The sequence below is a fragment of the Tachysurus vachellii genome, chromosome 24, assembly GCF_030014155.1.
Source record: "Tachysurus vachellii isolate PV-2020 chromosome 24, HZAU_Pvac_v1, whole genome shotgun sequence".
In the NCBI taxonomy this organism is placed as follows: domain Eukaryota; kingdom Metazoa; phylum Chordata; class Actinopteri; order Siluriformes; family Bagridae; genus Tachysurus; species Tachysurus vachellii.
In genome coordinates this window covers 4,496,485-4,513,708 of record NC_083483.1, presented here as the reverse complement: position 1 = coordinate 4,513,708, position 17,224 = coordinate 4,496,485, and the positions used below count along the sequence as shown (strand labels likewise).

Sequence of the window (17,224 nt, the reverse complement as noted above, 5' to 3'; positions counted from 1 at the left end):
TAGACACAATAACTTACAGTAAGCTTTCTGAGATTGGCTGACACTTCACTGTGATCAGTGGCACCACTGCTTTGGATAGAAAGCAATAACTGCTCTTTCTGTGTTAGCCAGGATTCAAACATATGCTGAAAAAATAATAGTTGAATGGGAACATAATCAGGAAATTAATGACTTCAGCACATTATGAGCATTTGTGGCTGAAGGGTTGTTCAAAGGGCATCTGCCAAATGCTGTAAATGTAAATGTAAATGCAAATGCAATACAAAGACACATTATTTCTTGAGGCATTGGTGACAACCAGAGATGGGGGACTCGAGTCATATGACTTGACTCGAGTCAGACTTAAGTCGCAAATTTGAGACTTGAGACTTGCTTGACAAATATTAAAAAAAGACTCGACTTGACTTTGACTTGACATTCAAGACTTGAGACTTACTTGTGACTTGAGTTAAATGACTCGAAATAACTTTTTTTTTTATCTGTTTTTGAACGCACGCAAGAGCATAATCTAACCACGTGACGCAGCAGGCAAGCAGAGGGAGAGCACGCACTAACTAATAAACCTTAACAGTCGTGACGAAACATGAAAGGCGCCACACCAAAAATAATTAAGTTCGGGTAACGGGATTTTGGGGATCCAGTCCCCTTATTCGGTTTAAGCACTATTTGGACATTTGTGATGGACAGGACTCCCTGCAGTTTTGGGCTGTGAACAGACACCCTCCCCTCTTTGTTCAAGGTAGCGGTAAGAGTTATGACCATCCCTGCATCAGGTGCACCTGTTGAACGTGTATCACTCACAATTGAGTGACAAAGTTCTATCAAATTAAATTTTTTGCAAGTGTAATGTAGTGTAAATGGTTGGTCACGGTTTATGTGGAAATGTCAGCTTTTTTTGCAATAGCATTTATAATTGGTCTTCAGTGTTAGGCTTTGAGTGAAAAGCGTATGGATCGTTTATGGGGATGCGCGCGCGCCCACACACACACACACACACACATATATATAAACCCTAAATATAAATATAAAAATAAAAAACCTCAGAGTTGCAAGCACAGCCATATTCTTGTCTCGCATGCACACGCGCACACATTCAATTTAAAGGGATAGTTCACCCAAAAATAAAAATTGTCATCATTTTCTCACCCTCATGATGTTACAAACCTGTATAAATTTCTTTGTTTTGATGAACACACATGAAGATATTTTAAGGAATGTTTGTAACCAAACCATTCATGAGCCCCATTCACTTCCATAGTGGGAAAAAAGAATACTATGGAAGTGAATGGGGCTCATAAATGGTTTGGTTATAAACATTCCTCAAAATATCTACATGTGTTCATCAAAACAAAGAAATTTATACAGGTTTGTAACATCATGAGGGTGAGAAAATGATGACAGAATTAAAATTTTTAGGTGAACTATCCCTTTAATTAATCAATTACACTCACTCCAATCATCTCTCTCTCTCTCTCTCTCTCTCTCTCTCTCTCTCTCTCTCTCTTTCTCCAATAGTTAATTCACTTCAAGGTTTGTGTGATTCAATAATGATTCACATTTTCTGGTTGACATGATTGATTGTTGTTGTTATTCTGTTGTTAAAAAGGAAGGATCTAATTTCAGGATGTGTTCATGTCCCATTAAAAGGGAATGCCTGTTCAAAAAATGCCATTTGGTTGCAAAGTAACCATTGTACTTTTTTATATATACTTTTCCATGGGCTTCTGCCATGTTTGAGGCATATAGAAACTTTTCATGCTTTTATGGTGGCCTTATTTCAGTTACTGTACATTTACATCTTAGGCTTTGTTGTTTAGATTTTTATTCTTGCAACTCTTGCAACTTTTGTTGCAAATAAAACTCTCATAGAGTTTTAAATACTGTAAATACCATAAACACTGTAGATTTAACTTTGTTTAATATATACATTTAGTTAAATCATCAAACATCTGTATGACTTGCCAGTGACTTGCTTGACTCAAGCTAAGACTTGAATTGCTTGACATAAAGCAGTGACTTGACTTGACTTGACAAAAAGTGACTCGGACTTGCTTGAGACTTGAAGGTTAAGACTTGAGACTTACTTGTGACTTGCACATGTGTGACTTACTCCCACCTCTGGTGACAACCCCTGCAACCTCAGCACTTATTAACCCAAAACAGTGATGATAAAAAAACAAACCATGCATATGACATACAATACTTTAGTTGTACTTTAGATAAAACTACAAGCTTTTTTTCTTCTCTGTACCTGTTCCTCAGTGAAATGCTGCCAATTCTTCAGGATCCTCTGAAGGAGGATCCACCGGTCCTCTGTCCATTTACAGATGGCAGCCCATCGCTCTCCAAGGTTCTGTGTGATAAACATAAAGAATATATAGTAGTTTTCTCTCTGTCTGTTTCATTCCCATGCTAAAGGAATTGAATGGTAGGAAGCCCCAAAGTTTTAGACTTCACAGTCATTGTAACTTTAACCTGATTGGCTAGTTTGAGTATTTCAGGAACTGATGATCTCCTGGGATTTTCAGACACAACAGTCTTTAGAGGTTATAAGAATGTTGCAAAAACTTCAGATGTTCAGTGGATAGTGAGTGTATATACGTTATTAGAGGTTTTTTGCTATCTTAAAACATCAGGTGATTTTTGTGCTATATTTTAGTATTTGATATAGAACAATAATACCAGTTGTCAAACATACAAGAAAGTGTTTTTAAATGACTTCATTTTAGACGACTTCATTCATTCAGGGTTAATGTGCTGATAAGAAATTAATACTATTTAGATTTAAGTAATCACACAGTCATAAGTACTAATAGATAATAATTATAGATAGATAGACTAATAGATAGTAATAATTAATTAACACTTTTTTCAGTGAGGTGATGCCTCTAACAGGGTAAAAATCCAGACCCAAGTGCAGGGATAGCCAACAAATACCATTTACTACTAACAAAAGTAGCACGGTAACAAGGACAGGAGCTAATGGGCAAAACAAAGCTAGACAAGAAATGAAACCAAAATTTATAACTACAGACTGGAGGCACAGAACAGAAACCATGCACAAGAAGACACAAGCTCAAAGACAAGGATTCCACGTTGCAAAAGGCAACATGGCAGGGATATATAGGAGACACAATTAAAGGCACATGGCATAAGACACACACTGCCAGAATGTCCACTAAAGTTCAGACAGAAAACTGTCCAAGCATGAAACCTGACACTGGATTTAATTCATTATTTCATTAATGATTTAGTTTATTCTGACATCTTAGTGCATGTAAAATAATTTCATCTTTCTCTGAGGGTTAAGGACAACAATTAATTATCACCTGTAGTTTCTCCTCCAGTGCTGCGGTGGCGTTGTCTCCACTCTTTTCATCTACTACTACAACCATGTGAGTCAGAGAGTTCACTTGCACCTGCTCCATTTCCAGATCCTCTTGTAACAGCTTAATGGGCACAATAAACAAAATCTCATCTATAATAAATAAATGTCATTTTAAACACATATACATACAAACACTATAGAGCCAAAAGTTTGTGGATACGGAAATAAGGTAGGCTTCTCTAAACTATTGCCACAAAGCTGTTAACCTAAGTTGTATAGGATGGGTTGAGATATACAGTACTGTATATAAGTTGTATAGGATGTTTTTTGTGTACTGGAACATTACAATTTCATTTGCTCAAATGAAGAGGCACAAAAATCCTATATGAGAATGCCCCTGTGCATACAGTAAAATCTATGACGATGATTTGGCAAATTTGGATTGGAAGACCTTAACTGGCTGACACATAACCCTGACTTTAATGCCACTAAACACCTTTGTGTTGGATGAACTGCACCCTACTGTAGGTCTTCTACTCAAATGGCTTTCCATGGGTTCATGTGGTCCCACAACAAGGTCAGCAGTGTTAGGTAGCAACATGACAGATAAGCTAATAAAGTCAGTGGCATCTGTAATTGTTCTATGGTGCGTAAGTAATTAGGAAGTCCAAGTGTGTCGGTGGCAATAAAAATAGCTAATCTACAATACTATTAGCACATAGTATGTGTTTACTGTATGCAGTGTATGCATGCATATCGTCTACCCTAAACACTGACATTCAGTCTATGACATGAAGCTCAGTTTGATGCTTCTGGTAAATCACTTTAACTCTATTTTGCCTGCATTGTTTTTCACCCAATTCTATCATGGTCAATTCACTGACCCATTTCAGTCAATGACAGAATCATTTAAAAATGCTTTGTGACAATGGCCATGGTTAAAAGTGCTATGCATATAATATTTAATCAAGTATGTATTAAATACAACATGTGTTACATAATGAACAATGACCATTTCATTATTTGATTAAATGGTCATGGTGTAAACACAATTTGCCTGAGATCTCATTAACGGTAAATTTCAAGAAAGAGAACTAATTCTGCTTGCATTTTGAATTCAGCGCAGTCAGCTTCATGTATATTTTATAATCATACTTCTATGTCAGAACTACAGCTAACCAACCACCAGATCACCATATGCATTCCATTTCTGTCCAAGAAACAAATCAACATTTCACAGAAAACATCAATATTACATGCTTATTATCATTAGGTTTGTATGTAAACTGTGTCATTTTATTAAATGAAAAGAAAACAATTATGTAATTAATGTTATAAAGTTTCTTAATGTTATAAAGTCTTGTACCTTGTGCTCTTCAATTTGATGTTTCAGATGTTCAATTTCTGGACCTAAAGGCTGGGCTTCTATTTGCTTAATTCGAGCTTCAGTAACATCTAACCAGGTGGAGAGCTGTTTGAGCTGCTGATTCTGAAGGTCCATTAAAACTCCATGAAGCCTTAAAATCACCAAATGTAAATAACAATTATAAAGTATCATTGTTTCAAAATCTACTATATAACCAAAGGTTTGTGGATACCTGACCATCACACCCAAATTTTGAGCACATATTGTTTTCGGGTTTGTACTGGAAGACTGAATGCACAGGACTTACAGTACATCACTAATGCTCGTTTGGCTGAATGGGTAGATCCCAACAACCAAAATCTTGAGGAAAGCCAGCCCCAAATAATGGAGGTTTTTATAAGAGCAAAGATAGAGAAGAGCTTCAACGGGAAGTTCAAAAACCGCATATGGGTGTCATGTTTAGGTGTACACAAACCTTTGAGTGTAGAACATTCAATGATGTACAGTAGAAGTGATGGAAATATTGTAACTGACTGCATGAAAACACCAAATAAAGATTAAAAAAGATTTTGCATCATGGATCTAAAATTTGTTATAAATCTGTTGATTTCCCAAGAATGTAAACTGGATGGTTTAAAAATTAAGAGTGATACTGATCCCCAGGGCCACACTCAGCAGTTTCTAAAATACTCAAATGAAGTGAAACTGCAGGTGTAAACGTGATCCAAATAAATATAAGCTAATGAAGCTACAGTGTATTTGAAATGTCATTCATAGGTATAATGAATCAGTAATAGTTAAGCAGTAAATGGCATCGGTTGATGTCTATTTATATAAAATACATTAATTAGAAAGAAATAGCAGCTAATCTGTCTGAAAGGCAGTTAGAATCCTGAAAGGCATTTATCTAAAATTTTGGCTGCTTGCACCTTTGTACTTAATGCATTTTATGTAAATGGACCTTAACAAATTTTAAGTGAACTCCCTTGTTTTAAACATTTTTCTAAACATTTTTAAACTGAACTCGTGTACCAACTATGGACAACTCTTTGGTTGTCAATAAAATCCTAACTGTAAATTTCATTTAATTCTACAGTATGTGGATTTTTAGTTTCAGAAAGTAAGAGAACTGCATGCAAATAAACAGAAATAATGGTTTAAAGGATACTTGATGCAAAGGAAGTTTTCATATTAAACATTACCTGCTTTGTCGTTCCATACTGGCCACACGTAAATGTTCCCAGCGAGAGTTTAGCAAATTCATCTGCTCCCGAATTTCATTCTCCTCATCTTCAGTCAGCTGTCCTTCAGCCAAGAGGATGCTCCCTGCCTTTAACACGTTACCCACACTTCCCTGATGAGCAGTCAGCTCAATCATGTATCCCTAGATATCGTTGTTATAAAATATACACAAACATACACAAAAAGAAAACATTAATATATTCACTAGAACAAAGCACTCAGGTAAATCCAAGGGAGCCTTGTATAAATATGATGACAAGCTAAGCTATGTCCGCTATGTCCTATATCAAACTAAGACACAAAGTAATGTGGTTTATTTTTATGAATAAAACTGTATTATAATTACTGTGGTTGTTACTAATACTGTTACTACTATTATTGTCATTACTATTATTACCATCCGGATTATAGCGAAGAACTGTAATATTTAACACTGTAATGTTTGACTCAATGAACAATAAAGTGTATATGCACATTTTCAAATGTGCTGCAGCTCACATTTATCAACAGTGTCAGACACTTTATTACACCAAAATATGCATCCCAGGACTATAAATGATGCCCAAATCTGATTAACATTAATAACTTAAAGAAATGGAACAAATATACACAAATCATCCATAATATTAAGATCATTGACAGATGAAGGGAGTGGTGTGAGTTTTTTTTTTTTTTGACTACTGATTGGAAGGTTGTAAGTTTGAACCTCAGGCAATCATGCTGCTACTGCTGGGCCCCTGTGCAAGGCCCTTATATGAATAAAAATAAGATGAAATGTAAGTCACTCTGGATAATGGTGTCTAACAAATGTAGTAAATGTAAATGTGGTGAATGATATTGATTATCTTACAAGAATAGCACCTGTTTCAAGTAGGTGCAAAACAGGTGCAAGGTGCAACAGTACTCCCTCATAACAGTGGCTTCTTCCAGCAGGCTAATGTGCCATGTCACAGTTCAAAAATTGTTTGACAGAAACATGACAGAGTTTAAAGTGTTGACTTCAAATTCCCTCGATCTCAATAAAACTGAGCATCTGTGGATGTGCTGGACAAACAAATCTGAACTTCTGCTGCTCATGTTTTGGTACTTAATACTACAGCACATCATCAGCAATGTCAGAGCTGTTTTGGTGGCACAAGGTGGACCTACACAATATTAGGCAGATGATTTTAATGTCATGGCTGGTCAGTAAAACACTAAATTTCACTAAAGTGTGCTTAGATTTTAAATAAGTGACCCTCTTATGTAAGAGTCTATAAGCAAGACGAAAAAAACGTGGACACAACAGTAGTAAAGTCAAGACAAGTCAAGAATTGAATTTGATATATAATCATCCATCTCTGTGTTTGTCTAGAATCTAGCTAATTAAGATTCAATTCACAATTTGGAAAAGCAAAATCTTAAAACTAACAATCTGCTAAATCCAAAGCTTGCACTCTCCTCTGAGAAACTCTCATCCTCCACATTGTTTTACTTATTTAGCTCAGAATTTAGAGTAGATATGTAAGGAGGCAAGTCTTAGCCACAACCATATCTACTTAACATATTGAGTGCTTGTGAAAGCGCAATTACATACAGTACATGCACTTTGCTATTAATTTAGATTATTTATTTTTTTTTTGGAAAAAATGGAAATGCAAATGGTTTAATTTCAGATATCTTTGTGCTCGGATATGGGTGAGCAAATGGGCAAATGGGTGTTTGCGTTTCCATTTTTGAGACTTAATTTTATTTAATTTTATTTTTCAAAAAATGCATGCATCATTCTTTCACAATAATACACTTTTTACCTCATAAGTGTGAAACTGCTCCTTCACTTCATCTGCAGATGATGAGATGGGTGGCTGACCTTGCAGGCCATCCTCAGCAGACAGAAGCCATGTCAAGACCTCTTCTAGGGAGTTCTGATAACTCTCTAGCTGGTTTGTGCCATGTTGGAGAGGTCCCGGGGACGGCCACATATCGTCTGGACTTTCTGAAGACTGCGTATGTTTTGAGATGACATTCATAAACAAACATAAATCTACATTCCAGTAATTTGGTCATTAAAAATGTTTACTTAGGAATTCAAGAACTTCCTTTTCCTGCTTTTTTAATTTAAATCTAAATGTTACCTTAGGGCTTTTATTTCATGAACATTTGTATAAGCACATTTAGTAATTTAGAGATTACAGCACAAAACATCATCTGGCAACAAAATATTCATCTTAAAAAGCTGCATTTTAGAGAACAAACACTTTCTACGAACAGATACGTGCTAGTCATTGCTCTGCCATACTAAAGAGGGATATTGTAAACCAAAGCTGGTTTATTGCAATATTCAGGTCTAACCTGACCTTTAAAAATGCTGTAACTTGCTTTATGGTCATCTGACCTCTGACCAACTGAGACCTCACTTTATTCACATCACAGCAGGAACAAGATCTACATTCAAAACCTTCTGAAATTGATCTTTTTTCTGAGTTCCACCATCATATATTCTGTTATTCCATATTACCACAATTAACTAAATAATAATATCAGAACCTCAGCACTAGCAACTGCACTAGTGTTTGACACTAGTCCTAAAAAAAACCCCAAAACAAATGGAATGACCAGTGACAATATTTCTGCCCCTTTTCCCTGGTGTCAGGTTAGCCCATGTATAAGTCCAGCCTATGGCACAAGTCACAACTACCTGCCCAACTCTCTAAACAGCAATCCTGAAACACAGAATACAAACACTGCTTCTCAGTAAACACACATGATGCACTTTACAGACTAACCACTGTGACGGGGGTCTTTCTTGTCTGCCCAGGAGATCGAACATATGCAGCCTGAGTGAAGGCATAACTTTTGTAGCGTAACTTGTTTGAAGGAGACTGGCTGCGTACTTGACTATGAGCCACACTGACTGTGATCTGAGAAAGAAAGCGAAAAACAGCAGAAATGCCAAGTAAAAATCAATAAAAGACTCTACCATTCTCATAGTATTATGTCTATAATGTTATAATGAATACTACAGTACTGAGCCAGATGTAGGTTTTTTATACTTAAACATCATATCACACACAACTCAACACTACCTGAATATGATTTAAATATGAGTTGACATTCAATTTACAAATATCTTGCATATCGGCAAACTCAACTAATGTAACTGCATTAAGTCTCTAAATCTCTAGATATTTGTAATAATTTTAAGCTTAAAAATTGTATTCTATCGGCAGAGAATTTTGACTGGCTTGAATGGCTGGCTTCAAACAGGTTTATTTTTATTGTTATAATAGCAAATAATTTATAATTAAAATACATAAACATTGTTTTTCCAGGCTAGATGTAATGTTGAAGATCTGACCTGCTGGGAATAACGTTGTGTTTGAAGGTGGAAATGTTTCTCTTTAGAGATTGTAGCTTGAGGGAGAGACTCAACTTCCTCTATAGCTTCCTTACTCACACCATGGGGCAGAACTTGAAACAATGATGTGAGGTACATAATTATAGACTTCTTATCTGGAGTGGCAGTAGCAACATCTAGAGGGAAAGAACCAAATAAAATTAACCACACAATTAAAATAACTCCTGAATTCATTCACAAATTCATCTCAGCTTTCTCCTGGTTACAGACCAAGACCTACACTTCTTTCTTTATTATCTGCATTATTGTTCTTTCCACTGTGCTGACTAATCATCGACTCACAACAAGCACAACTTTTGAATGTGTTAGTATTAATCATCTAGACGACTACTAATGCAACCATATGACCGACATTCCACACAGACAGGAACCCAAGCTCATAACCTTATTTTACATACTAAATGTACACTACAACCTGCACTGTGTGTTCACTCTACACACAATTTCTCTGTTTTAGTCCTTAGTAGGTCTCTGTAAAACCATTAAATAAATGAAATCATTATGTTCAAAGATTATTATACATTCCCATACATTCAAGGTTAAAACATCATTCACTGTATGCAGCACTAATTTTTACAATTTTCATAAAGGGTGTCAATAATTATGCAACTAGCTACATCAAGAAGAACTCATGCCTATTATTAAGAGCACAAGAAAGTAAATGTAAATGAAATATATGTATGAGAATAGATACCCTCAGGGTCAAGCAGCCGTTCAATGCCCAAATGCCTTTCAGAAATGGTGAACGCATGATCCAACCGGTCAAAAGCTTTATCCATCTCTTCCACCACATCCCAATCAAACAACTCCGGCCTTGCAAAGATAAAAACACAAGCCCATACAGTTTTTTATCATTTATTATCCAATTGTTTAAATGAACCTGTGATAGAGGAAAAATATACTTTTAATTCATTCATTTTCTACCGCTTATCCGAACTATCCGTGTCTATCTCAGGCGTCATCGGGCATCAAGGCAGGATACACCCTGGACGGAGTGCCAACCCATCGCAGGGCACACAAACACTCTCATTCACTCACGCAATCACACGCCACGGACAATTTTCCAGAGATGCCAATCAACCTACCATGCATGTCTTTGGACCGGGGGAGGAAACCGGAGTACCCGGAGGAAACCCCCGAGGCACGGGGAGAACATGCAAACTCCACACACACAAGGCGGAGGCGGGAATCGAACCCCCAACCCTGGAGGTGTGAGGCGAACGTGCTAACCACTAAGGCACTGTGCCCCCCTTATACTTTTCATACAAAAAAAATATATTCGCTTAACTACAAATAACCCTTCAGTTCCTGTATGCCCAAATATGTAGCACTAATGGGAGCACTAACCTGTGGCTATGGATCAGAGCATTAAAGGCCAGACCATCTTCCCAGCTGCTAGTGAAGTTTACAACATTGACCAGTGGGTAGCTCTTGGTGGACTGCCTAACCCAACTCAACAATATCTTCTCACTGCTGGTTTGCTTCAAGTCTGCCATCACATCTTTCATCACATCTTTCACCTAGAAGAGATGAAAAACATTACAAAATATTGTTGCTCTTGTTGACACTGTCGTGTTGAGTTCCAGTTCCGTGCTCCAGTGAGCAGTGACTCTAAAGCAGAAATGCAGTTCCCTTTCGAGGGAACTCGACACTGCATCAGGGCTGATGCTATGGGAATGCTTCTGTAAGGAAGTTGTGTCTGAATCTCTGTGTGCACACACACCAATTTAATGGCTCAGGAAGGACACATGACGAAGTAATTACGTGCCAGAAAAAGTCCATATAAGGGCATGTATGTCACATAACTTCAGCTTCTTTGTCTTCAGGAAGCGCTCTTTGTATGTTTGTTTGTTTGATTGTAAAAGAAAGGGTAAAAGAAAAATACATATACATATATATATATATATATATATATATATATATATATATATATATATATATATATATATATATATGTATATATATATACATATACTCTTTGCCAGAGCAGAGGACGTTCCTCAGGTAAAGCGTACCAGTATTATGTTCTTCCTTTTGGCCTAGCCCTTTCACCACGCACATTTACAAAGTACATGCCCTGGCACCACTGTGTCTCTGGGACATCCATGTACTGAATTGCCTGAGGCCATTCCAGCTCTGGCTCAGGGGTGCAGGCTTTCATCCTCACAGACATCCCTTATGTTCATAAGGGTTACACGCCGTGGGCTTCGTACCCTTCTTATGTCTGGAATGACCTCGGTTTCTGGCCTTGGGTCCCACTCTAGGGGCGCATCACTGTCGCAGGATTCTTTCGATGGGTGCCTCACTAAGAGCCCTTACCTCTCATGGCACATAAATTGCCTGGAGATGAGAGCTGTTTTTTCCAGCATTGAAACACTTTCTCCCACACCTCAAGGGCTGCCATGTGTTAATGCACACAATCAGCACTGTGCGTATGTAACCCGGTTCCCTGAGAAGGGAACAGGATGTTGAGTTGCTGGGCACGTAATCACTTCATCATGTGCCCTTCCTGAGCCATTAAATTGGTGTGTGCACACAGAGCTTCAGACCCAACTTCCTCACAGAAGCATTCCCATAGCGTCAGCCCTGACACAGTGTCTCGTTCCCTTCTCAGGGAACCGGATTACATACGTAACCTGGTGTTTTTTTGAATAACTACTCCTTGCTAGTGTGGAGAGCAAAAAAAGCATCTCAAAACCCATGTCAAACCACAATATGCCTCATGAGGGACTCATGCCATCTTACCTGCCAGTGAACAATTATGCTCCAGATGAGACCTAAAGTCAATTTATGATTGCCATCAACAATGTCAGCTCCTCCAATATTCACCAGCTCAACCTAGAAGAAGTACATTAATAAACTGTATTAATATAATATGAAACTGTTTTATATTTCAATATGGGAAGTTGAACAAGTATTTTAAAAGACTAAATTACAAATTTGTGTTTTCTAAAAGGAAATTCTTTCCCTTAACTAAATTTTAAAAAGTGACTTTTGTACAGGTTTAATTAAGGATTCCAGTTAAGAGCTCTCTATTTTTCAGTAAGTTGTCTTTTTGTAATAACGCCCTTAAAGTGTTTAACTATTTTAAGTCTAGTATGACTTTAACAGGTTTGAGTATGTCTATAATTACTGAGCTCAGTTTGTTCCCATGTATTAGAATAGTATTCCTAATCAAGTTAGTGTACTGTATATTGATCTATAAATAGAACTGTTTTGCATATAACTTACATTGTTCTTCTGAAGGATCTGCAGCACTCTGTTGACATTATTGAGTGAGTGCACACGGGTGAAACCACGCTCCTTCACCTACAGGTAGAGTACAGAAATAAACTTAAGAAATGTTTAATGTCTTTAAAATGATTCATCTTTCATAGTGAATTCTTGAATACTCTTTTCTCATCATGAACTTTTCCTGCCTCTCATCAATCTGAGGGCAAACGCTTACATTTACCTAGGTTACAAATCTCAGTTTTGCCCAACTCCATACATTTCAGGTTACCATGCATTTTTTGTCAACTTAATTATGGCATATAAGAAGTAGATTATTTCAGGTGTAATTCACAATATCTGATTTCCATTTGGGTCAAAAGTTTAAATACACCAGTCTTTTAAACAGCCTGGATGTTTCCAGAAATTAATTATATGCCTGGAAGAAGCTTTTTTGTCAGTAATTCCATGGGATAATCCAAGCAATTCATTTATAACCTGAGGATAAAATTGTGGACCTCCACAAGTCCAATTTCTCCTTATAAATAATGCCCAAACAATAGAAGGTACCAGTAGCATCTGTACAAACACCTTAATTAAATATATAAATCGTGGAACTACAGAGTCACTGCATCAATCAGTAAGGAGACACAAATCACCTCCTAAGGATGAATTAAGTTGCAATAAAGTAAAAGTTTTGGAGTAGCCATCACAAATCCCTGACCTGAATCCCATAGACAATTTGTAAACTGAACTAAAAACCTCTGTCTGAGAAAAGAGGCACATAATCCTGACCTGCTTACATCAGTTCTATCAGAAGGAATGAACAAAGATTTTGAAAAGAACTATTGAGAAAAGCTTGCAGAAGGCTACCCCAAGAGTTTCATTTGAAGGTCAAACATTTAAAAGCACTAGCACCTGATACAATCCAAGTGTATGCCCCAAACAAACTGATGTTTTTCCCCAAAGTAAAACAGAAAATGTCAGGTACACATAATCATAAACCTTTTTACTTTTATACAAACTGAGTTATTTATAAATGGAGCATAGGGGCAATAAAACAGACACTTGTTTGACAATGAATATTAGTTTCTGCTTAACATCACACTAAAGTGCATGAGAATTATATACAACCTTTCTCAGTTATACTCACTAATTCATGCCCAGTCAAGCATTCCAAAAGTTCCAGAAGACGGCGGCCATCACACAAGTCCGTGAAGAGGTCATTAATAGGGGGTTTTCCTGCCTAAAGAATGAATAAAATAATAAAAAATTTAAATTGACTCTCATGTGCTCTTAAAGGCCATGATTTGATTTTTAAAAATTGACTTTTGAAAAGTCATTTATAGAAATAAAGATTTATAGAAATAAAAATAAATAAATCTTAAAAGAATATCTGCATAAATGTCACAGGTGTTCCTAGTTAAGTGAGCAGTAAAAATGTGTAAATAGCTTTATATTTCATCTTTTCTAAACAACTGGATTAGCATCTAATCACCTTCGTAACATAGGCAGTGGTTGCTCATTGGTTATTGGGGTTTAGTTATCGGTTGAGTCCACATCCTCAATTCCTACAGACCCTAATTCCAACATCCCACAGCATTCTTCCCTAAATGTATTAGCATTATACGGTATACCACTCAAAGCACTAAAAAGGGCATGATCCATAAACCAATTTGGTGGATGTCCTTTCTCGCTGCCGGTAGCAAAGCAACCAATCAGCTCTGTCATAGGTGACTTGATACCTGCATATTAAAGTAATCGGTTCTCTTGGCTGCTCAACAGCCTCTGAGCCAATCTGGGCCATCAGCCTCTTGAGGACAGCTGCTCCAGATTGTTTGGAGAGTGCCAGCAGAACATGTGAGCTGGGAAAGGCTAAATCTGATTCATCAGACACTGCTGAAGCCAGAATTCAACAATGCAGTGGTTAGCTGGGAAATATCTTGCAAAAAATGTAAGGTCCCACACATAGATGTGACAGTCAAGTGTCCACATACTTTAGGGCACATAGTGGAATTAATTCAATTTCACTTCAATTCACATTATCTCAAAACAGCTTTACAGAAATATATGGAAAAAAGAATAAAAATAAATAAATGTAAAATTATATATCTCTAGCATCTATCCATATCTCTAATGAGCAAGACTGAGGTGACAGTGGTGAGGAAAAACTCCCTGAGATGATATGAGGAATTAACCTTGAGAGGAACCAGACTAAGAAGGGAACCCATCCTCATTTAGGCGACACACTACAGTAAATAATGTAAATGTATACAATGTCCTTTATACAACAGTTTATAATAATGCAACCAAGAGCTCCTGAGGAACCAATGGGTCAGTGCAAACTCTGAGTTCACCACAGACCCAACACTAATTCCTTCCTGCCAAAGTCTTCAAATGATTGCTGATGAAGACCAGACCATACAGCTGACTGACTGAATGGATAAAAGAAGGCATGACGTGGTCTCCATGTGGCTCCATCCACAGCAATCCCATGAGTCACTGACTGACCATGCAGATCAAGCCCCAGTAGGGTCACCACCGGACGACGAGACTCCAACCAGGGGTAGAACGTCAGAATTACACATATGAAAGTTAGATTACGTGTACAGTACATATTAGAACTACAAACAACAAAAGGTCTGGGAAGTGTTGTAGACTTAAAATCATGCACCAGTCTTGGAGATCTGTAAATGTATTTATGCTTGTCTGGTTATCTGATCTGCCTGATTTATTATTTTTTTTAAACAATGTAGATACCGATTTTACTAAACACCAATCATGAGGTTATATAATACAAAAATAAAATTTAATTACCATGTTTCCCCCCTTTAAAAAGTAATAATAATATAAAAATAGTAACAATTTAATATCAATAAATATATGAAATCTTCATCTCGCTTTTCCAATAAACAAATAAATCCCCTTACCTTAGAAAATTGAGAATTTATCCACTTTGTAAAGGTTTTCTTTTGTATGTCTTCCCTTTCATCTGTAATAGAATGAGAATCCTTATATTAGGTGCTATTGAAATTCAGTTATGTGGGTTGAATAAATGGTATTTAGTAAAGAATACATTTTATAATATACTACGAAAACTAGAAAGAAAGAAAGAAAGAAAGAAAGAAAGAAAGAATTCCAGTTAGTTTTGCTTAAAATATCAGCTATATTATTGCACAGAGCACAGAGTCAGTATTTTAACAACGGCCTGGAGCAGTGGAGGTTAAGGGCCTTGATTAAGAGCCCAGGGTTGTGGATGTTCTTAGTTCAACTGTGGAAAAAAGTATACTGTACTACTATTTGAAAACCTTTGAACAAAAAAAAAAGACAATGTCTTTTACTGTAAAATGTCTTTAATTACTGTAAATGTAATAACACATTTCAAACACAACAACAAAATCCATCTGTGTATGCCAAAGAGGAGGACATTGAATCTGACATCAGGACAACAAACCCAAAGGGCGAGATTTCAACATTGATCATTGTGTTTACCTTAATAACAAAGTAGAGGAAATAAGGAGAATAATTTAATCTATAAAATAATAATCTATCGGAAGCACTGATTCCACATCCAATTGCTAGGACTTGGCAGACAATATGAGGAGACAGACAGAACAACGGGTTGCTATTGATTCTAGGCAGGAACCAGCTGGTGTGTCTGATCTGTCACTGGATTAAATCCGACCTTTTACTAATTGGATTGTAGAGTAATTAGAACCGAAGATAACAGGCAAAAACACCCGAGATACAGCAGTCTTACTCACTTCATCACTTTAAAAACACACACAGAAAGTCAAGATCCTCAACTATCCACATTCTACAGTTATTTCACAGCCGATAAAACAATGCTAAAGAGATTTCCATTGCGTTTGGAGAGCGAGTGAGTGCGCAACGTGTGAGCAACGAATCTGTCACCAAACTTTGTTTAAATGATCAACAGCAAAATCAATATCTCTATGTTCGGATGCTTTGAAGCATTAAACAGATATGCGACCAGTTAAAACCTTTTAGCGGTACAGATGTGTCTGCTCCAGCCTTACATTAAATACATTAAAATACATGTTCGCATGGAAAGGATTAGTCACATCTACAATAAGACGCGCGGAACGCGACATGAACGACGCGTCAGGAAGGTTTCCAAGCTTCTATAAACGCGTTATAGCGTCTCATACGCAGGTTGTTTTGATTGTCAATGTCTAGGAGTATTAATCCAGTCTCACATTGTGCCATCACTCAGTGTTACCTGTACCGAAACAATCCAGCAAGCTCAACGTCGCAGTTCTCCATGCAGGTATCCTTTAAAGCCCAAATACACTCGCCAGTGACGGTAAGTCGACACCTTGACAGTTTATTTTCAGTGATTCTTTTCCTTCATGTGTTATGGCACATGCACAGAGCAGCCAAGCGACACGCAGTTGTTCGGTTTGGGGGCGTGTCGTTATAAACACGCAGGCTTTAGCTGTCCAGAGTGAAGCGCATGTGGAGGCTGGATTTGTGGCCCAAGGAAGCTGAGGATAAACAGTCCAGCTTTACACATCTCTGTGTGTGCGTTTTAAATAATTACAATGATAATTGCATTTTAAATGTACTTATGTCCTTACACATTTTAAAAATAATGTGTATATTGTTTACATAATCTTTCCCAGCACATAGATAAAAAATCCAGCTAGATCTGTCCAGC

The 17,224-nt window shown here is 37.0% G+C and overlaps 1 protein-coding gene across 7 annotated transcripts in view; it reads right to left on the bottom strand.

The window, feature by feature from the left end:
- Nucleotides 1-17,224, bottom strand: part of dmd (dystrophin) — a 143,783-nt gene that overhangs the window by 121,904 nt on the left and 4,655 nt on the right. For all 7 annotated transcript variants that reach the window (XR_009647702.1, XR_009647700.1, XR_009647701.1 and 4 more), the window contains exons 2-15: nt 15,474-15,535; nt 13,697-13,789; nt 12,565-12,642; nt 12,079-12,171; nt 10,681-10,853; nt 10,028-10,146; nt 9,274-9,449; nt 8,702-8,836; nt 7,727-7,918; nt 5,897-6,078; nt 4,695-4,845; nt 3,330-3,449; nt 2,252-2,353; nt 18-125 (exon numbers count right to left, since the gene is read on the bottom strand). Coding sequence is in view for 3 of the 7 variants with exons in the window: in XM_060859918.1 (XP_060715901.1) it covers nt 18-125; nt 2,252-2,353; nt 3,330-3,449; nt 4,695-4,845; nt 5,897-6,078; nt 7,727-7,918; nt 8,702-8,836; nt 9,274-9,449; nt 10,028-10,146; nt 10,681-10,853; nt 12,079-12,171; nt 12,565-12,642; nt 13,697-13,789; nt 15,474-15,535 (1,784 nt within the window). In the remaining 4 variants the exon portion in view is untranslated. The remainder of the gene's footprint in view (nt 1-17; nt 126-2,251; nt 2,354-3,329; nt 3,450-4,694; nt 4,846-5,896; nt 6,079-7,726; nt 7,919-8,701; nt 8,837-9,273; nt 9,450-10,027; nt 10,147-10,680; nt 10,854-12,078; nt 12,172-12,564; nt 12,643-13,696; nt 13,790-15,473; nt 15,536-17,224) is intronic.